This window comes from Poromitra crassiceps, assembly GCF_964638095.1.
Source record: "Poromitra crassiceps genome assembly, chromosome: 26".
NCBI lineage: Eukaryota > Metazoa > Chordata > Actinopteri > Beryciformes > Melamphaidae > Poromitra > Poromitra crassiceps.
In genome coordinates, this window is record NC_139640.1 from 9084847 (window position 1) to 9109834 (window position 24988).

A 24988-nucleotide genomic window follows, 5' to 3' on the forward strand; every position below is an offset into this window, starting at 1 on the left:
ATAGGCAACAAGCAATGAGCAATAGGCAATAAGAAATAGGCATCAATAAGCAATACTAAGCAGCAATAGGCAATAAGGCAGAATAGCGATAAGACAAGTCAGTGGCTTATTCATTGCACATAGGTGCACATGTCATGTGCATACGTTAGACGTGTTCAGACATTTTAAATTCGACGTATTTGACATGCAGGTGCAAATAGCATGTTTAAACATACAATTAACATTAGGCATTGTGCATACGTTGGACGTGTTCAGACATTTTAAATTCGACGTATTTGACATACAGGTGCAAATAGCATGTACCTTATTAAACATACAATTAAACATTAGGCATACATAATGGTAGCAGCTGCAGTACGGTACGGTACGACTACTACACTATTTGTGTATGTTAAGGAGTCTCGTGGCCTGCGGGAAGAAACTGTTCCTCAAGCGATTTGTGCGTGCTTTTGGAACCCTGTATCTCCTCCCTGAGGGTAGCAGGGAGAACAGGCTGTTGTGGGGATGGTTTGTGTCTTTGATGATCTTCAGGGACCTCCTGAGGCACCGCTGGTTATACAGTTCATGCAGATCTGGCAACTCATCTCCTGTTACGTGCTGGGCCGCGCGCCTCACCCTCCGTAGCGCCCTGCGGTCCATGGCGGTACAGTTCCCGTACCAGGCGGTGAAGCAGCCAGTCAGCAGGCTTGCAATGGTGCCTCTGTAGAAGTCCCTGAGGATTTCTTTCCTTAGCCCAAATTTCTTCAGGCGCCTGAGTCCGTGTATTCGCTGTTGGGCCTTTTTGACAACAGTGGCGGTGTGGCCGGCCCAGGTCAGGTCCTGGTGGATGTTGACTCCCAGGTACTTGAAGCTGTCCACCCTTTCCACCACTGCGCCGTTGATGGTGATTGGGGGGTGTGCGCCCCCCCCTCTCCTGTAGTCCACAATTATCTCCTTGGTCTTGGAGACGTTCAGAGAGAGGTGGTTGTCCTGGCACCATTGTTCCAGGACCCTCACCTCCTCTCTGTAGGCCGTCTCGTCGTCCCCCGAGATCAGCCCCACGACTGCTGTGTCGTCTGCAAACTTCACAATGGAGTTTGAAGTTTGAGTCGCCACGCAGTCGTGGGTGTAGAGGTCGTACCAGAAGGGGCTGGAGACGCACCCCTGGGGCGCTCCTATGCTGATGGTCAGTGGGGAGGAGGTGAGGTTGCCCACCCTCACCACCTGGCGGCGGTCTGTTAGGAAATCCAGGATCCAGTCGCACATTGCCGTGTTTAGTCCCAGATCCCTGAGTTTGCTTACCAGCCTGGAGGGTACTATGGTGTTGAATGCTGAGCTGTAGTCCACGAACAGCATTCTTACATAGGTGTAAGAATGGTGTGGAGCACGTGTGCTACTGCATCCGCTGTGCTCCTGTTGGGGCGGTATGCAAATTGTAGCGGGTCGTGGTCCGGCGGGAGTGTGCGGGAAGTTGCTAGCATGTTAGCTTAGCATTACCTTAGCATAAAAAAAAAGATAAAAAAAGTTAGCTTAGCATTAGCAAAAAAAAAAAAAAAAAAAAAAAAAAAAAACACCAAGTACTTTTCCCATACAAAAAAAAAAAAAAAGTCTCTTAGCCGTTTCACCAAACGACTCCAATCAACCCAATTCATGCTCATATGACACCCCCCCAACAACCCATATGCAAAACAGCCTAGGGTTGGCCAAAATGCCATGTTCAAAGCCTATTTACACCCACTTCCGGTCACTTCCGGCGGAAGCCCCGCCCATATTCGGGACCAGCGCATAAAACTACATAAGACTACATGTCTAACTTCCTAACCCTAGTTCCAACTTAGCCCTTCAACATGGGTGAACGGTCTACAACCCTAACAACCTAGTGCAAATTTCAGCTAGGGTTGTCAATTAACTCCCCTGGACCACCTGGAGCTATAATTTCAATTGGAGCATGTAGCCCTCCTATAGGAGAGTAGATCCTGAGAAAAGATTAGCCAAAGTCCCCTCCCCCTAGGCAGGGGGGCGGTCCAATCGTTTAAAAATGTTGAAACTAGGGGTGCTAATAACTCCTAAAGTAAAAGGACTAGAAGGCTGTCCTTTCTTGGGGGAACTCCTCTCACACCCCTCTTCCCGCCGACAAAAAATGGGAGGTCAAAACGCCCCCTAAAAATCGGAAGTCGCGTTTCGGCCATTTCCCTTGCTTTTTGGCCAAAATGAAGTCGGTTTTCGGGCTCCTCGCCAAAAATGGAGTCCTTAGAGTACCTACATGGCTATAAAAAAAAAAAAAAAAAATTTGAAAAAAAAAAAAAAAAAAAAAAAAAAAAATCAAACCTGAATAACTCCTAGGGGAAGTAACTTCAAGGTGTAATTTTTTTTGTGGGAACTCCTCTCACACTCCTCTTTCAGCCCACAAAAAATGGGAGGTCAAAACGGAACTTTTTTTCTTTACAAAAAAAATGTCGTATCTTTATATTCACTAAAATTCAGTAATTGAAGCTACAACCAAAATGACGGTTTGAGCATGTACTAGGGGTTGTCAACATACACTGTAGCCAAAATTTCGGCTCAAGGTTGAGTGGAACTGTGTCCCTGGCCCAAAAAGAGATGTAAATTTTGCAGGATTTCGTAATTTCGTGCGTTTTCTTATTTTTTTCAACTCTGCGGGACCACAGCTCGCTCAGCGTAGCTCCGATTAGCCTACCCTTTGCTGAGAGTAGGCTTTAGACTGTCTCCTACGTGTCCAGCAACTTTGAAAGGGCTAGCTTCAATTACTGATTTTTACTGAATTGTTGCATCCGACATCCGTCTTTTTTTTTTTTTTTCCAAAAAACCAAAGTTATTCCAAATGACACCAAACTCGTGATGAGGGGGGAGGGGTGGCAGGGGAGGAGGGGGGGGTGATGGGGGGAGGGAGGTGGCAGGGGGGGGCGGAGAGGGGGGGTGGTGGTGGGGGGGAGGGGAGGGTGGGGGGGAGGAGAGGGTGGGAGGTGATGGGGGGGAGGGAGTGGGAGAGGGCTGGGAGAGGGGGGATGGGAGGCGCTCTGCCAGAGGGGTCGAACCTAGCGTAGAACGCGTTGAGTTCGTCCGGTAGGGTGGGTGATGTGCTGGGGTTCTGTCGTTTCACCTCTTTGAAGTCTGTAGCAGCATGGAGGCCTTTCCACAGGTGTCTGGGGTTGTTGGTGTCCAGTTTTGACTCCAGCTGCCTTCCATAGTCTCTCTGTGCTTTTTTAATAGCGGTCCGGAGGGCATATTGTGCCTGCTTGTATTGTTCTGGTGTGCCTGAACTGAAGGTGGTGGTCCTGGCGTGTAGGGCAGCCCTGACCTCGCTGTTGATCCAGGGCTTTTGGTTTGGCATTATTTTTACTTTCTTTGTGGGGACTATGTCGTTGGTACACTTCTTAATGAAGCATGACACCGTCTCTGCGTACGCGCCCAGGTCTCCTGCCGCTCTGAACTCCTCCCATGCTACTTGGTCAAAACAGTCCCTCAGGATGTCGTCCTGAGGTCCCCACATGCCACCAGGGCTACTTACTATCTAAATTGATCTCAGAAGGGTGGGGGGTGACGCCCCTTGGCCTCGCCCACTTCCATTTAAGGTTATCATTGTAGTTCAGGACCTCCGGCTGAACACACGTGCAAAGAATTTAGTCATTCTCTCCATCCGCATCAATGTTATGGCAAATTAGCTGTTCCCCGGCCTTCTGAGCGACCCTGATTGGCTCTCATCTTGGCATGGCTTAACAGAATGAGGCGATATTCGCTACACTAGTTCAGGACCTCCGGCTGAACACACGTGCAAATTTTTTTGTCATTCTATCCATCCGCTGCAATGTTATGACAAATTAGCTGTACCCCGGCCTTCTGAGCGACCCTGATTGGCTCTCATTTTGGCATGGCTTAACGGAATGAGGCGATATTCGCTACACTAGTTCAGGACCTCCGGCTGAACACACGTGCAAAAACTTTAGTCATTCTATGCATCCACTGCAATGTTATGGCCTTAAAGCTGTGTCCGCTTCTGTCAAAGTCACCTTTGTGTCATTTACCACAATTCTGTAAAAATCAGTAATTGAAAATAGCACGAAAACAACTCTTTGACAATGTACTATGGGTTCTCTAGTTACACCTTGATTGTTCTGAGTAGCCTACACTGCCCCGCCCCCAAGTAGCGAGACGGAACCCCACGTGCAGCTTCAATTAAGTACTGCAGCTGAACTCATTTTGTGCATCTAGTCTATTGAGGGTAATCTTCAGCCACATCAATCACATGGTTTCCTTCCGGTGTGCAGGGACCATATTTTCCATTGGGTAATGTGGGACGTGTGTAACACAGGTGAATTGAACATTCTGCCATATACACACTCACCTATCCACAGTCCTGTATAATGATTGGACAAGCAAAACTGTCAACTCAAACACCTGAGCCAATCGGCTGCAGGCTCTTCAGTCCTGCACCCGCCCCCTTTTCTTGGTCTGGGAAGAGGAAATCACTGCCTCACTCTCTCACTCACACCTGCTGAGAGCAGACCCCACACCTTGATGCAAGCAGGCCACAAACCTTGACTCATGTTCACGTTGACTGACATTGGACATTTGGAACCTGAATATTGGAAACTGGATGCAACACTGCTTTTTACACCACATGGGTGAGTGCATCCTCATTACAGAAAGCATGGAAATCTTCTGCCATCATTGCTAAAACCAGCAATGATAAATGCTAAGCTACATGCCAAGATAAATGCTAAGCTACCATGCCAACTACAGCCTTCACTATATATGCAAATTGTAATCAAGCCATCACTCAACAGTGTCTGATCTGAGGAACTGCTGCTGTTGTGGAGGAAACCGTGCATGCGAATACTGGATGGGCTTCATAGCTGGAGCTAAATGGATGGCGAGCTAAACCAGAAGAACCTTGAACTCTGGGCAGGCCTCAAGCCTAACTCACTCCTACCATAGGCCCCATTCCCCTTGGGTGGTAGAACTTTACACACTAGTCTTTACTCATTTTTTCTCTCCCCTTCTCCCTCATTGCACACAGGTCATATGGGTTGTGCAATTATTGTCATAACAATTGTCAAACTTGAAGCACTTTAGTCACAATAGTCACTTTATAGTGTGAACTGAATTGAAGGCTTTATGGGATTGTGCAATTGCATAGTATTTATGACGGGGAAGAAGATGGGAATGAAATGAATAGAAATGTGATTATTTGACTCAATGAATTGATTTGAACATTAATGGACTGAACGGAAATCACCACTAGTAGTGCTACTTTACAGAAGGTGTAAACCCACTCTTTTTGTTATCTAAAAGGCCTCTTTATATTTACTTTATTTGTTGTTTTTCTTGATTTATTTTCAAGTGTTTTTTGTTATGTGTAGCCAGGCTAACTTAGAGGGCTGGCCCATGTTGTAGTCAGGTTCCCTCCCTAGTGATTTACACCCATCCAGGCCCAGGTGCTGCTGCTTAGATAATTAGGTGCACCTCAATAAATACTGTGTCTTGTGGGGCTGAGCTGTCCTTATCCCACACTCTTTGGTTTTCCCTGGAAATGGTTGCTTGGAGCTTGGTTGCTGACACTATGTGAGTAAGGTTGTATGTTGGGTGACTTGTATGCAGGTACTTCCTGGTTATTTCCACTGTTACTGTCTAACCATGACTGTTTGTAGGCAGAAGTGAACATGCGGCCTAGAACATTCATCACAGCTTGAGAATCCCAAGAGCTTTATTCTCTGTGAAGGTAAAATGTTCATAGAGGTATTTGTCACAGAACATATAGATATATGTATTAATACTTGTGTTTCGCCTGTCTCTTTACAGTAGCGGCCAGCTGCTGTTTTGCCCTTTCTTTATTGTTTTATTTATTTTGTTGTACTATTTCACTTTCTGTTATACCACTGCCTGTTTTTAATTGTTACGTTCTGACTGCAGGTTGTCCCGGCCAGGAGTGGAGAAATTGTCCCATTGAGAGGGGCTGAGTGTGTGAATCCCCGTGTTCCTAGTTATCTGTGGGTTTGTGTTTTTGGTTTGCCGTGCTGTTTGTAGTGTATCCCCACCTAGTCTTAATTTGGGATCGCATTTTAGCTTTTAGCTCCCTCTCTGGGGACTCTTAACCCCTCCTCCTGGTCGTTGAGCAGCTCCCATTTAGAACTATCTAAATGTGTTTTTAATTTATAAACAACCAGCCTTTTAGCATGTTAACCTTTTAACTTGGACTTTGTGCATTAAATAAACATGTACCCTTGTTATACTTGGAACATCTTGCCTCTGCTTTTCATTTAAGGGTAAAACTGAACTTTGGTTTAACTCTTTGGGTGAAATTCCCAAGGTGGCGTTGTCAATTTATGTAACTGGCTTCTTTGCATGGTTACATATGCATTTTCATTTTGTTGATCTAATACAAACCGGTTCTTGCAGTTCTGTGTCGGTGTGTTCATTACTCTTCCACCAGCTCCATAGTCAAACCTGGAACTAGTCCATACTCTACTGTATACTTGATTATATATGTCTCCTATTTACACTTATTCCAGCATAAGTGCTACACGTGCACACGGTGTGCACGGACCATATTTTCCATTGGGTAATGTGGGACTGTGCCACACTGTGGAACATGCTTGAACTGCAAGAAAATGGCATGAAAATGACAAAAAATCATTGTGGGTTATCTGTAGGACTGATGGGCAAACAAGTGGTGTCCACTCGCAGAGGGGGGCCCAGAAGACATGTAAAGTCCACCCCCTGATTTTTCACGCCCCCACGTGCCGCACAGTAGGGCCCGGAAATTTGCGTGTTCACCGGACAAAGGCCTGTGGGCTTCGTGACCCAAAAACCTATACAGGTAATAATAATAATAATAATAATAATAATAACAATAATGCATACAAAGCCTACAATACAACAGAAACAAGAAAACAAATAGACAAAGAAAAGAAAATCAACAGGAACAAAAGAAAAAAGCAATAAAAAAATAAGTGAGTATAGACAGTTAAGATGGCAATGTGAGGTGGATGTGTGATGTACGAGGGCTATGTGTGACTCAGGTTCTAAGTTTGCATTTAAATGAGTTGATATGATGCGTGGCAATATTGATATAGCCTATGTGTTCCATAATATGGCACAGCTGTAGTATATTAAAAATGGGTCCATTGTTGGTAGTGAGACAGTATGGGGGGTGAAGGTGATCTGAATGTCTTGTATTATGTGTCTGTTAGAATTTTGTTGGAAGTATAACCTACACGGTGCAGGGAGAGAGACAGGTCAGATACATTTCTAAAGATACAATATGACATTTTGCAGCTGCTGGTATTACACCTGATTAACACTCCAGCATTTTTAGGGCATGGCCACTAGGGGCTGAGGTGTACAGCATGTCTGTTCCATTGACTGTAAAAAGAATAGAGAGCCAAAGTCCACGTCACTTCCAGCTTCAACAGGTCCACCAGAGACCTTTCATCCGCCATTTATTTTCTCATAGACATTTCGTAAAATGCGTATAAAATTTGTTTTACTTGCTCAAACCAAACGATTCAGCTATATTTAGAATCAGGAGAGACTATAGAACATTTCACTCGGACCAAAAAAAACACTGTTTTTTTTTTTTTTTTTATCTGCCATTTCATTTAACGTGTTTATTCCCACTGTATTTGATTGAGCAAGACAGTTTCACAAAAATGATGTCAACTAGATAAAGTGACTTTCTGGCTTATCAGTGATGTGAGAAAATGTGTATAATAGTATTTATAGTATATACCTTTTCCTTTTTAGATGTTTCTCATACATTGGGCAAGTGTTCAATGGACTACAGGTCCTCTCCATCGGACAAGATTGTGATACAATTTCCACCGTTGAACATGAATTCCTCCATGCTCTTGGCTTCTATCACGAACAGTCCAGAAATGACAGAGATGATCATGTAACCATTGTGTTGGAAAACATCCTAGACGGTTTGACTCAGATTAATCTCTTATTCATTACAACCACAACTTACTTTTATTACTTTAGGGTGGTGAGGTAATTGACAATGTTCTGTCTCTAGGTAAAGAAGGGAACTTTGACAAAGTTACCAATAGCAACACCCAGGGAGTTGCATACGACTACAACTCAGTGATGCACTATGGTGAATATGCATTTACCAATGGCAACGGCTCTACCATTATCACCAAAGACCCACAATTCCAGGACGTGATTGGTCAAAGACTGGAAGTGAGTCCTGATGACATGCTCAAGCTGAACCGCCTCTACCAATGCGGTAAGTGGCCAATCCCCAGCGACGATGTCACCAGCCAATCTCTACTGGCCAGCCAATCCCCTACTGCAAACACACCTGCAGGGAATAAAGGTGCTCACACAGCAGTCCTCTCACTCTCCACACACAAGCAGCAAAGATCCTCCCACAGAAGTGAGGTCTCGCTCCACACACACAAGGAATAAAATACTACAATTACGGCCTAAGGCCGTAACAGTGTACAGCGAAATGAGTTAAAGGTAGTTTAAAGGCCGGCTTTTCCGTGGGGGATATGAATATATATTAAATCTCACGCCCCTAAGGTTTTCGTTGAAATTTTTGAAATTGGAGGTTTACTCACAGAGATATCAACCGAAATCCACTCTGTGTGTTGGGGGGGGGGGGTGGTGGGGGGGAGGTGCGGGTGCAGGGACTCGAAATACTACATTTCCCACAATGCACTGGGCTCGCGTGGCCTTTGTTTTCATGTCCACCCCTCAGGCATTTGGCTGATATCAAACTCCAGTAGGTGGCGGTAATGCACATATATGTTTGCCAACCGCCATAAAACTCAAAGAAGAAGAAGAAGAAGGCTTCAACAATAAAACATATAGAGAAGAAGAAATAAATCGAAAATAAAATTGCCTCCAAATTGCACCAAATTTAAACCGAAGTATATATGTCGGGAGATGTCTTCATAAAAAAAAAATCATGCATTTTAAGGCATTTTCGTAGGAGTTACGCGCATCTGATGTTGTAACTATTTTCTGTAAAAATGTGTAAAAACGGGTACATTGCTCAGCGTTGATTTCGTTACTTCAACCCACCTACTACTAGATGTAAAATTTGACGAGCTTTCCAATGCCGCCAGTCCCGTGTCGGTACGTGCTTCCGTTCCCGAGATTGGTCTCTTTGCAAGGAACTATGGAAAGCTAATATTAGCTACAGCAGGCTAGGCGGTTGAAAAAGATGGCTGCCTTTTTGTTTTTGGTCAAGGCCTCTGAAGGGGCGTGGAGGACCTCTAGAGGCGGGACCATGGCCAACAACAGTTGTAGTTCATAGGTGCACGACTTCCGCAAGGCGGGGATTGTCGCTCTGACACGTTTTGCGTCAGAGCGACATGGAAATAATGTGATAGATGCTTGATAGGCATGGCAGTGAATAACCAATTTCAAAAATTTCAACGGATTCGAAAACCTTAGGGGCGTGAGATTTAATATATATTCATATTCCCCACGGGAAAGCCGTCCTTTAATAATTCACTGTTCCTATGGCCAGGTTCAGTGTTCATGGCATATGGTAGGCTACATTATCTGTAATCCTTGGGACTATCACAGGCTGACTGACTCACTGAAGATTTGGGACTATCTTGAATCCAGCTATAGAGACACTGCATGAAATAGGCCACGCCCATCACGGGGGAAAAGCTCCGTTCATTTCCACACACCAGCGTCATTTTCCTTGAATTAAACATAGCTAAAAGCTGTTGTGTGGTGGGCTGCACAGACAACAAATGTAAAAAATTGCCAGTTAAAGTTTTTTTGTACTCCTGAGCAAAACATTGAGAATTGGCGAGAAGAAAAATGTGGATCTAGCTGTCAAGAAGTAAGTTGGAGTGTTCATCTTCCGTATATACGATCTTTTTGTGCAACACGCAACCATGCACGTGACATAGGAGAACGCCGTTGCAGCAAGTTAGGTGTAACATTTGAACATCAACAAGCATTATGTTTGAGGTATCAGCTAATTTACCATCTACAGATGAGGCCATAGAGAGCCGCAGGAACGAGTCCGGAAATCATCGATGCTACAGTCCTGGTTCTTCACTGTTTTCGCCTATGGGAGTTTTGAATGGGTTTTTGGCGCGATGCTTCTAATAATCTCTCTGGGCAACGCGAACCAGTGTTTAGTAATATCATCTTCACACACGAGGACCACTTTTATGAGTTTTGAAGCTTTTACGTGCCGTTAAAAAGGCGGCTAGCTAGCAAACGGCTAAATGAGACTACACTGTTGAGTCGATGGGGATATATACGTCAATAACGTCACCACTTCAAAGGACGAACAAGGAAATTCTCTTTCCCTCACCTGGTTCAGCCCCGTTCAGCCCGGGGTAATCAGTGCACACATCAACAACAGTCCAGGTTGAGTGCTGACGTGACGTGGAAGCCTATGCGACAGTGTGTAGTGCTGGATTAGCTTAGCTCGAGCTTTTTACTTCTAGGGCTCGCATTTACGCTACAAAACTCATCAAAGTGGTCCTCATGTGTGAAGATTATCCGACTGAACTCTGGTTCGCGTTTGATTAATCTTGCGTTGCCCAGAGACCGTATTTGAAGCATCGCGGCAAAAACCTATTCAAAAATCCCATAGACAGAAACAGTGAAGAACCAGGAAGTCTGGGACTTCCGTGTTCTGACTACAAAAATACGTCATCCCTGCGGCTCTCTATTTCCACAAAGATTAACAACGGGTGTCTGCATGCATACCTTTGGCCATATATATGGGTGCTGACATTAATTTGTACTCTCCAGCAATCACTACTGCAATGTATCCCATTTTCGGTTCCTACAGATATTTGAGCAAAACAGGTAATATTCTTGTATCCCATGTTCTTCATACACCTCCACAGAGTCAACCATTGCATTTAAGATGTACTGCGGCTTTGACGATGAGACCATGTGTGGAATGAAACGCTGTTCAAAGAGTGGAGCGAGCGACTGGGAAAGAGTATCAAATGCTGCTGGGGGTCCTAGCACTGACCACACCAGCCTATCTACTGCCAGTCCTGAAAATGGTAAGGAAAATGGAAATGAAAAAAAAAAAAATCTGTGTAAATTCTGTCAAGGCATTCCTGAGATATTGCATTAACGAGCATGAAACAGGTGGTGCTAATGTCACAGTGACCTTGAACTTTGACCTTTGGCCACCAAAACCTAATCATCCTTCATCCTTGAGTCCAAGTGGGCGTTTAAGCCATTTTGAAGAAATTCCGTCAAATATTATTTTGAGGCACACTTGTAATATAAATTCACAGATCATGCCAATTGCTGAATGTGCATTTACAAACTGCTTCTCATTTGTGAACCTCTTTCTATATTTGTGAGAGAAATCTGTGTGGTGAATTTTGAGACTCCCCTGACGTCGCAGGTCAACGAACGTCACCATTGGCTGATAAAGCTGTCAATCAGATGTATGATTCTGATTGACAGATTCATCATGTTTGCTTTCAGCCAATCACGTGCCTTAAGGCAGGAAAGATAGCAGTCTGCCTTGCACATTTGTCCAGGTGTTATGCCGAGTTTTGCACCCCCGCTCGGCAGCAGCTAAACGCATCCCCACCCCACGGGAGCATATTGTAATGATTTCCTACAGAAATGTAACTGTTTAAAAGTGATATAACTGTCTGGGTAGACGTGACCTCCCTGATTTCTAAGTTAAAACAGCCCCAAAATAAGTTGGGGATGCAATTCTCGGCGGGGATACGGAAACGTTCACTCGTTCACACGTGCCGCAGGTGCAAATTAGAGCCGTGCCAAAATCATCTGTGATTCCAAAATGCCTGGGCAAACAGGATTTGGGCGGTCTTAAGTACCAGAATTATTCACGGGTGTGGCCTGGCAATGCCTGGGCGTTACATCAAACAAACCAATCAGATTCCTCGCAATCGCTGTTTGCGCGAGGCATGCTATATGCTGTAATTCTCTCCATGCGTAATAGAGTGTACTCACTCGTGCCGAGGACAGAGAGAGATGGAGAGAGCTTATTGACAGATCGTCTGTGGTGCCAACGACCCTCCGGGTTATGAAGGTGAATAGCCTATGTCCATTGTCCAACAAGTTTTCTCAATTCATTTCCTTCTTTGCGATGTGATAAAAGTTTCTCAGTGAGTTATAGTCGATTGCCTCACTGAATTATCTGCTAATGCCCAATTTTAGCAGCATAATTTGATGTCCTGGCGTGGCAAGGCTGTGCGTAATGACATATCCAAAAGGAATCTTACTCTGCACTGCGCTGCGCTGCACGGAAATTATGGTGCACTCAAGCGCAATGGGGTATTTAGCGCGTAAGAGGTGCTTTTAAAAGTTCTTAGCGCAAAGTAATTGTGCGCTGCTGACGATAGGATAATGCCATCTATCCCCACATTTTTGCGCTGAAACGCCTAGTTCGGCATGTGGCACACCTATGTCCAGTACAATTATAACAGGCATGCGCTGCGCTCTGCGTTAAATGAGCGCAAATGCTAAATTACTGCTTTTGCGAAGATAGGGCCCAAAGTCTGTCTGTCTGCATCCATTTATCTCATCAACAGGTTGGCCAATCAATCTGAAACTGCACATGGGCCTTGAGCATTGGCACAGGCAGGGACTGACAAAGCTGGTTTTTCAATTTTTCCAAATTAAACTGTTTCTGGCATTTCTGGCAACTGGCAAGCCTGCACCACACTGAGTTGGGGCGCGCACATCCCTGGAAGTCTGCACACAGTTGTGGTGCATGTGGTTATGGATATTGTCATATTAGAATTTCAAAATCTGAGCTGTAATCATAGCAACCAAATTAGGTTGATTAGTGGAATTTTTAAATACTGGAATGAACACAAAATGCATTATTCCAAGTAAGGTATGTGAGATCTCACAGTCAGATAGAGGGACACAGTCCAATCTGCCAGAATACAATAAGACTAGTCTATGCTGTTCTATTTCAAGATGCAGGTTACTTCATGCATGCCAGCACAGCATCCGGTCAGGAGGGAGACTCCGCCTGGCTGGAGACTAAGAGGATGAACCTCAGCAGGGAGTGTCACGTCCAGTGTCTCCAGTTCTACTACTTCCACAGCGGCAGCGGGTCAGACCAGCTCAACATCTGGATCAGAGAGTTCAACGACTCTAGAGGACAGCTACGCCTCATGGGACAGATCACTGGTAAATATAGTGTTTTCTCTTTCATTGTGATTTATCATAGTTTGCATTCAGGGTGTATCTGATCTAGTGCACCGTGTGTAAGTTGAGTAATTGAATGTAGTCATCACAGTCACAGCACATATTTTAATTGCTAAAATCCTCCCTCCAGGTCCCCCAACATCTCATTGGCAGCTCCACCATGTTCCCCTGGATGCCGCCATGGACTTCCAGGTGGAGTTTGAGGTTCATAAAGGAGCAGGAAGCTCTTCAGGAGGCTTCTCCATCGATGACATCAACCTGTCTGAGACCGAGTGTCCACATCTGACCTGGCAGATTAATAACTTTGAGGAACGTCTAAGAAATAGTGCGTTTGGAACTAGTTTGTTCAGCCCACGCCAGTACTCTGCAAGCGGGTATGGCTACCAGGTGGAGATAGAGCTTTCCAGAAGTTTTTTTGGGATGTATGTGAGGCTGGTGTCTGGTGACTATGATGACCAGCTGGAGTGGCCTTGTCCATGGAGGCAGGCGACCTTTGTAATGCTGGATCAGAACCCCAACATCCAACTGCAGATGTCCAAGCAAAAGAGCATTACCACTGATGGTGAGCTTCTGAAAAGCTGCATGAAATGCTCCAAAAATGCATGAAATCTTAAAAGAAAGTTACCACTTAAACAGAAATGATAAGAATACAAAGAATTATACTACTAAATATTTAATACGGGCGGCTGTAGCTCAGGAGGTACAGCGGTCGTCCACTAATCGCTTTGGATAAATGAGGTTGATGGTTCGATTCCCGCTCTACTGATTGTAAAGCGGTTTGGATAAAAGCGCTATAGAAATGCAGGCCATTTACCATTTAATACGGATGAAAGAAATATCACTTATATAAAAACAGCCTATATTACAGCTTTTCCTTTTAGGTTACCGTATTTACTTTTTTGTTGTATACCTTCTGTAAACAGGTAGCTATCTTTGGGATAACCCTCGTACCACTGGAACCGAATATGTCGATGATGAGGAAAATCAGACTTACTTTGTCGGCCCTTCGGTTGGAAGAAGGTTCTTTGCAGGACGGTCCGAGATGAATTCTAAAGACTTCCTCAATGGAGGGAGCCTTGTTTTGCTCTTCAGCTTCCAAGGTAGGCAGACAAAAATGTCACTGACAGACAAATGATGTCTTCACTTCTTTTCTTTCTTTGTAGTTTTTAAATGATTATTCAAACTGGAAGCGTTACAGTCTGACATGATCTTACAGTAAGTTCCCTCTCCTCCTTAGATATCTCCAGTCTTGCTGAGGCCAGCGCTCTTCCATGTGCCAAACGGCCAACAATGAACATTACACATTCTCCTACAGTGATGGATGTAGGGCCATGTGGCTCACGGTAGGACATTGAATGTTTTTGTTCTTATCGTGTGTATACATTTTTGAGCATGAAGATTAAATATACTATTCAAACGATGCTATGTCTTCTGCAGGCCCCTGACCACCATCCGCCCACCTCAAACAACAACACCAACAACACCACCACCAACAACAACAACAACAGCAACTGCTACAACCACCACAGCAGCTGCCCCAACAACCACAACAGCTGCCCCAACCACCACAACAGCTGCCCCAACAACTACAACAGCTGCACCAACAACCACAACAGCTGCTGCAACCACAACAGCTGCTCTAACCACAACAGCTGCTCCAAGCACCACAACAGCTGCTCCAACAACCACAACAGCTGCTCCAACAACCACAACAGCTGCTCCAACCACCACAGCAACTGCTGCAACCACAACAGCTGCTCCAACAACCACAACAGCTGCTCCAACCACCACAGCAACTGCTGCAACCACAACAGCTGCTCCAAGCACCACAACAGCTGCTCCAACAACCACAACAGCTGCTGCAACCACAACAGCTGCTCTAACCACAACAGCTGCTCCAAGCATCACAACAGCTGCTCCAACAACCACAACAGCTGCTCTAACCACCACAGCAACTGCTACAACCACCACAACAGCTGCCCCAACAACCACAACAGCTGCCCCAACCACCACAACAGCTGCCCCAACCACCACAACAGCTGCCCCAACAACTACAACAGCTGCACCAACAACCACAACAGCTGCTGCAACCACAACAGCTGCTGCAACCACAACAGCTGCTCCAAGCATCACAACAGCTGCTCCAACAACCACAATAGCTGCTCTAACCACCACAGCAACTGCTACAACCACCACAACAGCTGCCCCAACAACCACAACAGCTGCTGCAACCACAACAGCTGCCCCAACAACCACAACAGCTGCTCTAACCACCACAGCAACTGCTACAACCACCACAACAGCTGCCCCAACAACCACAACAGCTGCTGCAACCACAACAGCTGCCCCAACAACCACAACAGCTGCTCCAACCACACCAGCTGCAACTACAGCTGCTACAACTACTTTCTCAGTCAGTTTCTCATCTGATGAGACATTTTCAACTGACCTGTCAGATTCATCATCTACAGCTTTTGCAACTCGAGCCACAAAGATAAAAACAGCGGTAAGTCTCCCACTTAAAATGAACCCTGTGATATCAGACAGATCAGGGCATTTGCTCAAAGGATTGAAAATATATACAGTATTGCTGCTGCGCTATATTGTTTCACTGGCAAAAACTATTAACTAAGACATTTTCAATATATTCAACTTTCAGAATTACCAATTTGTTCCCAAGCCTAATTCTGCTTCTACCATTCTTGCTAGGCAGTCTTAAGGTCTTTGCGCACACAGTCCGGTTTTTTCGTATGCGTTTTTTAATCTGTCACCTGGAAACACAGACAGGTCAAACAGCTCACAAAAGCCTATTGAGTGATGCGAAAAACGCAGAAAATCGAACCTTTTCCGAAAACTTAAATGATGGACGAAAGTGACACAGTGACACAACATGAGGTCATATTTATTTTAAAACGTGCGACAATTTCGGGTGAAAAATACGGGCTCGGTGTTCAAAATTTCCACTTGGTCTTTGCAATACGTCTTAATAGGGTATAGCTTGTTTTCTACAATGGTGGATCATACAGTGAAATACCCAGGTCTCTTGTGGGATGACATCTGATTCCAGTTGCTGGGTTTCAAATAAATATAATCACCCCATCACTATGTGAGGATAGGATGCACTCTCAGTGCACTTCCGTTTTTGTAATTTCACGGTGGTACCAGGGGGACTAATAAAGACTAGAACGACCGCACCGCGGATATATGCCTCTGCCAATGAGCAGTTGACATCCATGTCTGGCCAGACTTTGATGTTTGAGCCAAATGTGAAGAAATTCCGTGAAGGCAAAGGGCGTTCGTGAGGTCACAGTGACCTTGACCTTTGACTACCAATATGTAATCAGTTCATCCTTGAGTCCAAGTGGACGTTTGAGCCAAATTCGAAGAAATTCCGTCACGGCATTCCTGAGATGTCGCATTAACGAGCTTGAAAATAGCATTTGTGAGGTCACAGTGACCTTGACCGTTGTCCACCAAAATCAAATCAGTTCATCCTTGAGTCCAAGTCGACGTTTAAACCAAATTGGAAGGAATTCCGTCAAGGCGTTCATGAGATATTGTGTTAACAAACTTGGGAATGGCATTCGTGAGGTCCAGTGACCTTGAACTTTGACCTTTGACCACCAAAATCTAATCAGTTCATCCTTAAAGTCCCTGGAAACCAAAATCCACAAAAACGTTCTAACTATGTTATTTAGGGTCTTATGTTAGTAATTTTGTGCCTCCGAAATTATTATACATTACTTTCAACCCAAAGCCTTAAAATCGCCACTTTTCTACAAGATTCTACAAAGTACTTCCTCATTGAAGACAGCAGTGCGTGAGGTGCTAAAACGCAGGAGCTTATGACGTCATAAGCTCTATATAACCTTTGTACACGCGCGCAATCCGCACCCACCTATGGCAAGTCCGTTCTTTGCCCCCAGTGACAGCGCTCCCTTGCTGTCCGTCTCCCTCTGTGTGCGTCTGCCAAGTGCTATGCTTGTGAGATTAGCAAGGTGTCGGGTTTCAGCCAGGCCATGTGCTTCTCTCTCTCTCTCTCTCTCTCTCTCTCTCTCTCTCTCTCTCTCTCTCTCTCTCTCTCGACTAGTGAGAGAGAGCGAGAGACACACAGGCTGGTGGCTCTCTCACACACACACACACACACACACACACACACACACACACACACACACACACACTCGCAAGTGCTGTGTAACTTGATCTCTTTCTCCGTTTCCCTCCCCCCCTCTCTCTCGCGCTCTCTCTCTCGGAGGAGATAAATGTCCCTGCTGCAGACGGACACGCCCACACATTCCGCGGGAGAAAGTACACTCTAAAAAATAATGAAATCTCATGCGTTTTGCCACACCTGTCAAACCTAAATTTATATACTTTGCAACGTTCATCATCGTTCAAATTTGGCTGGTAGCTTATTAACATAGGGTCCTGTGATGTGATGAACTCAAAATGCTAAATAATAAAGAAATATTTCTGGTTTCCAGGGACTTTAAGTCCAAGTCGACGTTTGAGGCAAATTTGATTAAATTCCGTCAAGGCGTTCCTCAGATATGACGTTAACAAACATCGTATGGACCGACGTACGGACGGACAAACCGAATCCATAATGCCTCCGGCCTGGCTATCGCCGGTGGTGGCATAAAAATGGCTAATAAAGGAAATTCTGAAAAGAAGGAAATTGAATTGTGTAATTAAACGTTAAAATGAAATAGTGAAAATTCTCCAAATTCAAGAGACTAAGGAAAAGAAAACATTAAGAGTATGCTTACAACCTGCTTTTATTCCTGCAGCTTGAGACCCTTTACAAAGCGGCGTACCCCTCCTCCTTCAGCCTTCCCCTCCTGGAAGTTTACTGTGGTAGTCAATAAAGGACTAATTAAGAAAATTATGCAAAGAAGGAAATTGAATAATGTAATTGAACAATGTGAAAATGTAGTAAAACTACTTGAAATTAAAACGACTAAGGTAAAAACAAAAAAGATATAGCCAACATAATGCTTACAACCTGCTTTTATTCCTGCAGCTTGAATCTCTTTACCAAGCAGCATACTCCTCCTTCAGCTCCTTGACAGTGGTGTCATTCAGGTAATTTGTTTATGTTCAGCTTTGCAAGAATGAAAGAATAAACGCCAGAAAGTCATGATGATTGAAACTATTTGTTTTTCTGCATTTCCAATTGCAGTAGTGGATCGATCGTCAACAACATCAAAGTTAGTTTCGCGGACTCATCTGTTCCTACATCTACCCAGATTGGAAATGTGTTGATCAATGGAGCGTCAAGCATTACAACCTTCGACATTGACACCACCACTGTTGATGTGGGTGGCACGCTCATAACTACTACAGCTGCTCCTACTACAGCTGCTGCTAAAACTACAGCTGCTAAGACTACAGCTGCTAAGACTACAGCTGCTAAGACTACAGCTGCTCCTACTACAGCTGCTCCAACTACAGCTGCTGCACCAGTTGCACTTCTCCTCTCAGAGCTGGCACATCCATTCACAAAAGAACTCATGAACACCAATAGCACACAATTCAAAGAGCTTTCAGTCACAGTTGTTGCCATGGTAAGAATAATTTCATCGTTTTGTTGATGTTGTCTTGTTAAGCAAATCATTACACTGTTCATTGCAACTGATAAACAAAGCATTCTAATGCAGATTTCACATGCATTGAAATTCATTCCATCCCATTTGATATTCATTTGGAGAATATTGTATTTGAAATGCACTCAATAATTATGTCTGATTTCCCCCCCGTTTTTCTTCTTGCAGTATCATATAATCTTCAGTGAGAAATTTGGTGTTCTCTTCATCCGCACCTATGTTATAGCATTTAGGTAAACTACAAATTCTACTTCCTTTTAAAGCCTCTCTCATGTATGTTTCTATGTGGATAATGATGTTATCTATATCTGTGTGATGCCTATAAGTTACATATTTAAATAAGTCATCAATATAATTTATAATTTTCATAGATTTTGACTCTTGACTTTATGATTTTGGCATTTGTGATGCAGCCGTGGTGGAGCCAGAGCACAATCCCGTGGTGGAGCCAGAGCACAATCTAATAACACGCAAGCAGAAATGGGGATTGAGTTCAACAGGACTGCTCCAGCTTCATCTATCCCAGCGGCTGATACCATTGTGGCGGCTGTGACAGAAGCTGTGAATAACCCCAACAACACCTTCAACGTCACTATTAATACCAACTCTCTCCAAATATCAGGTAAGTTAACAGTTAACACATAAGTCTAAATTCCACTCTACTCATTATTTGAAACATCATTTTAATTTGCCTGAATTGAAAAGTTGGGAGCAAAATTATGCTTGTAAATGTGAAACAGACATAGCTTAGTGACAAGTGCAATTTGTGGCAGGATTGACTATTCTAGATATCTGTCACTCAATGAAAATGCTTGTCAGTCACTAACTGGTAATTTGCTTAAATTCAGTTTGGTCTTTATATAATCCCATAGGGCAATTTGGTTTGCAGCTAAAACACCACCGCCACACATAAAAACACAGTAACCATGTGACAATAAAGACATTAATAAAACATCACTCAAACACAATGGGAGTGAAAAGTGAGTGAATCATTTCTCAAGAACAGCCATTTTGTAGATCGGCATGGGACTAGCTTGTGACCATGGGTGTAGTGAAGGGTAAACGCAAGTAAATGCAGTTTACCTACCTCTTTGAAATGAGGCAGATAGTTGACTCACCTATTTTCAGATCAACTGTATAAATCATTGAGGGCAAACAAGGTGGGTAAACTACTCGCCTTGGATAGTTTACCCACCTCTGTATTTACAACTACACCCCTGCTTGTCACTACTTTCATTACATTACATTACATTACATTACGTCATTTGGCAGACGCTTTTATCCAAAACGACTTACAATAACACACTTTTTGTCAGCAATAGAGCAATCAACTATGGAGCACAGTCTATGACAACTACAAATCCTGAAGGAACAGTGGTACGAGTTTTAGTTTAGGATATATATATATATATATATATATATATATATATATATATATATATATATATATATATATATATATATTTAAGAAAGAGAGAGAAAGAAGTTAGATCAAGAAGGGCCCAGATGGAGCCTGAAAAGGTGAGTCTTTAGTCTTTTCCGAAAGATCGGCAGTGATTCAGCAGTCCTGACCGAAGGTGGCAGCTCGTTCCACCATTGGGGTGCCAGGGAGGAGAAGAGTCGAGATCGGGATGAGCGACTTTTGAGCGCCCATAGCGAAGGAGGAGCGAGGCGCCCTGCACTGGTGGAGGAGCGAAGGGAGCGGTGAGAGGTTTGGAACCTGATCATAGATTGCAGGTACAGGGGAGCTGACTGGTGTACTGCCCTGTAGGCCAGTACCAGTGTCTTGAATTTGATGCGAGCTGAGATGGGAAGCCAGTGGAGGTCCCGGAAGAGGGGAGTGACATGAGAGAATTTGGGTTGGTTGAATACCAGACGGGCTGCAGCGTTCTGAATGAGCTGAATCGGTCGGATGTCGGTGGCAGGTAGGCCAGCCAGGAGCACGTTGCAGTAGTCCAGGCGAGGGACGATAAGTGACTGGACCAGGAGTTGAGTCGCTTCTCTTGTGAGGAAGGGACGGATTTTGCGGATGTTGTAGAGGGAGAACCTACAGGAGCGTGCTGTCGCAGCTATGTTGGCTGAGCAAGACAGCTGGTTGTCGAGGATCACCCCAAGGTTCTTAGCTGTTTGGGAGGGCAGTACAGTGGTGTTGTCGATGGAGATGGAGAGATCTGTGAGAGGACAGTCTTTCCCTGGGAGGAAGAGTAGCTCTGTCTTACCAAGGTTGAGCTTGAGGTGGTGGGCAGACATCCAGTCGCCAATGTCCTTGAGACATGCAGAGATGCGAGCCTCGATTTGAGTGTCGGAGGGGGTGAAGGAAAGGAAAAGTTGGGTGTCATCAGCATAGCAGTGATAAGAGAAGCCATGAGAAGAGATCACATAGGCAAGAGATCTGATATAGAGAAGGAAAAGTAAGGGGCCCAGGACTGAGCCCTGGGGGACACCAGTGGTAAGAGGGCAGGATCTGGAGACGGACCCTCTCCATAAGACCTGGTATGAGCGGTTCGAGAGATAGGAAGCAAACCAGGAGAGTGCAGAACCTGAAATGCCGAGGTCAGACAGAGTGGAAAGTACTTTCTTGACACTATCGCAAATTCAGAATTATATGATAAGACGCTTGCAGTTTGCAAAACCAATTCTCTTTGACAGGATTGTTTTGATGCAGCAGCCATGTCGCATTGTAGAACTAAAGGTCTAAATGACATCAGACATGTTTTTGCCTTGCACATGACTGTACGATGCATTACTGATATACTCACAATGTAAGGGCAAGCTATTAATAATTTATTCTTGAAAAATTCACAGGTTATTTAAACCAGAGAGCAACCACTCCAGCCCCCACCACAGCTGCTGCCACCACAGCTGCTGCCACCACAGCTGCTGCGACCACAGCTGCTGCAACTACAGCTGCTGCCACTACAGTAGCACTCACTGCCGTACGGGTCACTTTCTCATCTGATGAGACATTTACAAGTGACTTGCTGACTTCAACATCTTCAGCTTTTGTAACTCGTGCCACACTGATAAAGACAGAGGTAAGTCTCCCACTTAAAATGAAGCCTGTGGTAGTATCTATTGCATTCTGATATCACAAGAGACCAGACAATTGCTGCATCCTAATCTTTTTTCTTTTACAAAAATGTCTTAAAATATCTAATAACTATGTCATATTCTATAATAAGCCTTCCTTTGGGGGCAGATGTTGAGAAACTGATCACATCACATCTTCCAACAATAATTTTTGTCTGTTAAAACACATTTACATGTTTTTGGGATTTTCTAAATGGTGGAAATTCAAGAAAATTACAGTACGTGGCCGTATACATTTTCAAATCAAATTTCAATCTAGTTTACAATAGCATTAACCCTCTCCATTCAGTTTGGGCTATATTGTCACTCACTGGCAAAAACTGTCTAGGTAATTCCACTTTTAACGATTAGGTAGTCGTGCATTTCCCCTTTTGTCATTTTAGTGGGGTAGTAAATATAATAAATAAAATGATGAAAATAAGGAAATTAAATGGTGTAATTAAATAATGTGAAGTAACATAATAAATAGTTGAAATATTAATAGGATAATTAAAAAGACTAAGGAAATAAATAAATATAAATATAAATAAATATGCTTACAATCTGATTTTATTCCTGCAGCTTGAGCCTTTTTACAACGCAGAGTTCTCCTCCTCCTTCAGCTCCATCACAGTGACGTCATTCAGGTAATTTGTTTATGTTCAGCTTTTCTAGAATGAAAGAATGACCAGAAAGTCACGATGATTGGAACAATTCTTTTCTCTGTAATTCCATTTGCAGTAATGGATCAATCGTCAATAACATGGATGTTACTTTCACGGCCTCATCTGTTCCCACTGCTACCCGGATTGGAAATGTTTTGATCAATGCAGCTCCGAAAATTACAGCCTTCAACATTAACCCCAACTCTGTTTCTGTGGATGGCACAGGTATGCAATATTGAGTAATACTGTACTTGGATCAAAAAGTGCAAAAACTTTCCACACTTTTTTAAATATATGTTTCTTTTTCTTCTCTATTCCTTTACAGCGATTTCAAGTGGAGTAAGCCATGAGATCAGTCTCCTCACTGCATTCTTCTTGGTGGCGTTGTCCTGGCTACTCTCAAACCAGCAATAAGTGTCAGCGGAGACATGTCAAAGGACTATGGCCACCGTCACTGGAATGAGAAATTAATACGAGATTTGTGAGAGTAAGGTCTCAAGCAGTAAGCGTCGGAATAACCTCCAGATATTAAATTCCAAATTGTAATGTAAGACATTAAGTACAATGGGGCAGGCAAATTTAGAGGATGCCTCCTGGTTGCATTTCAGTCACTATCCAACTATGCAAATGACAGCATACATATACACCTTGGAACGCCAGTTGGAAACCACTGAACACACGGTCCAATGAAAAGAAAATAATATGGCAATACTACAAATAAAAACACAATGATTTAAATCATGGATAGTCCATCCAAAATAATTGCACTATGTACATGTACAATTTGCCTCATTGAATGCCATGTGATATAGCAATATTTTAATAATAAATTAATAACTTTAGAATTGTTGACTTTAAAGGTCAATTTATGTGTAGAATGAAAACTATATGAATGAAGTAAATACAATATCTGTGTTCCCACTTCAACAATAACTATCAAAACATCCAAAATTATCATATTAAAGTTGTAAGAAAGGGCTGGCTCCCTGCAGTGACGCTTTGTTGTTGAGGAACTGATCACAGGGTTACATGCTGCCACTCCGACGTTCTGCCACTCCGAAATATCGGCACTCAGAAAGGGGGTCTATGTTCCCCGTTTTTCACTAACCTCTCCCAGCCCCCACGCCAAACCTAACCTCCCCCCATGCCTAAACCTAACCTCTCCCAGACCCTAACCCAAAACCTAACCTCTCCCACCCCCACGCCTAAACCTAAGGTCGGCATTGCGGCTTCTAAGGTGAACGACCGCCAGTCCGAATACTGGAAGTTAACGTTCGGAGTGGCAGGGCTTCGGAAAGGCAGAGGAACCCCTGAACACAGATATTGCTGCATGCAGGGTGAATGCTTCAGCAACAATGTATCCTTATATTCTATGGTTTATTTATCTTATAGTTATCATGGTCCAGTGACTTTTTGTGTAAGTCTAGACCACATTTGTCTATCAAATGGTTAAACAATGTCCATGACAATGAACAATGTCCTGTATGATTATCCAGTCAATTTTCTTATTTATACATCTATTTATACTGTTATACATAAGTGTATTCTGTGAGCTTACATTATAACGTTTGTACAGCCTACTTTATGTAAAAAAGAAGAAGAGTATGGCTCTATCGTTGCATCGGCCTATGAACTGCGCTCAACGCCAGATAATAATAATAATAATAATGATTGGATTTATATAGCGCCTTTCCAAGTGCTCAAAGCGCTTCACAGAATCATTATTCATTCACACCATTCGTACCGGTGGTTTGAAAGCGTGGCAGCCACACATCGGCGCTCAACGGCCCCTCCGACCACCATCATTCATGTCTACATTCATACCAATCATACGAGGCAAGGAGGGTTAAGTGTCTTGCCCAAGGACACAACAACAGCAGCTGGGAGGGAGCGGGGATCGAACCGCCAACCCTTCCGTCATTGGCCGACCCGCTCTACCTCCTGAGCTAAAGCCGCCCCGATGCAGCGCTGGTCAGTGGGCGTGGACCAGCGCACTTGATATTTTGGTATTGGCGCTACACGCAGCATTAAGCATTACAACCACGCCTTTTAAGCGTAAAATTATGCACTATCTGCTGATTGGGTAAGTGCAGTAAACAAATCACATGCTTCACTTTTCAGATCCAATTCCACGGAGCGATCCAGTCCGGCTTCAAAGCCGAGGGCTCTGATCTCCCCCCCCCCTTTTATCCCCTCTGTCTGTCTGGCTATTATTCCATATTATTCCATATTATTCTCAAACCAATCTAACTGCAGTTTAAATACCGCAAGCATGTAAATACGCTACACTATAGCAAGATCAAAGTGAAAAGAATGTTCTAAAAGCATCAGCTAGAAAAATATAGCCTATCCCTATATGATGAGATTAATTAGATTGGTGAAAGTTTATCCAGAATGATATCGTTTTGCCACCTTTTCTTCTCCCCTGCTAGGATGGTAGGATATGCACATAAATATAGCCTACATTATGTAAAGCAGGGGTGCCCAAACTTTTTTGACCCAAGA

The 24988-nt window shown here is 43.9% G+C and overlaps 2 protein-coding genes across 2 annotated transcripts in view; both read left to right on the top strand.

Moving 5' to 3' along the window:
• LOC310798931 (meprin A subunit beta-like) overlaps nucleotides 1-14317 on the top strand; it is a gene marked incomplete at its 3' end in the record, with an annotated part of 28081 nt that extends 13764 nt beyond the window's left edge. Inside the window, exons 8-14 of the mRNA XM_083661488.1 lie at nucleotides 7744-7922; nucleotides 8015-8227; nucleotides 10836-11000; nucleotides 12910-13125; nucleotides 13274-13705; nucleotides 14067-14243; nucleotides 14307-14317. Coding sequence (XP_083517614.1) covers nucleotides 7744-7922; nucleotides 8015-8227; nucleotides 10836-11000; nucleotides 12910-13125; nucleotides 13274-13705; nucleotides 14067-14243; nucleotides 14307-14317 — 1393 coding nt within the window. The remainder of the gene's footprint in view (nucleotides 1-7743; nucleotides 7923-8014; nucleotides 8228-10835; nucleotides 11001-12909; nucleotides 13126-13273; nucleotides 13706-14066; nucleotides 14244-14306) is intronic.
• On the top strand, nucleotides 14122-23727 carry LOC310798831 (uncharacterized protein). Its single transcript, XM_083661390.1, has 11 exons — nucleotides 14122-14243; nucleotides 14381-14486; nucleotides 14581-15649; nucleotides 18167-18228; nucleotides 18326-18710; nucleotides 18918-18982; nucleotides 19163-19371; nucleotides 21555-21784; nucleotides 22401-22465; nucleotides 22560-22708; nucleotides 22809-23727. The coding sequence occupies exons 2-3, from the start codon at nucleotides 14415-14417 to the stop codon at nucleotides 15571-15573; spliced, it is 1065 nt and encodes a 354-aa protein (XP_083517516.1). The 5' UTR covers nucleotides 14122-14243; nucleotides 14381-14414; the 3' UTR covers nucleotides 15574-15649; nucleotides 18167-18228; nucleotides 18326-18710; nucleotides 18918-18982; nucleotides 19163-19371; nucleotides 21555-21784; nucleotides 22401-22465; nucleotides 22560-22708; nucleotides 22809-23727.
• The last annotated feature ends 1261 nt before the right edge of the window (nucleotides 23728-24988 follow it).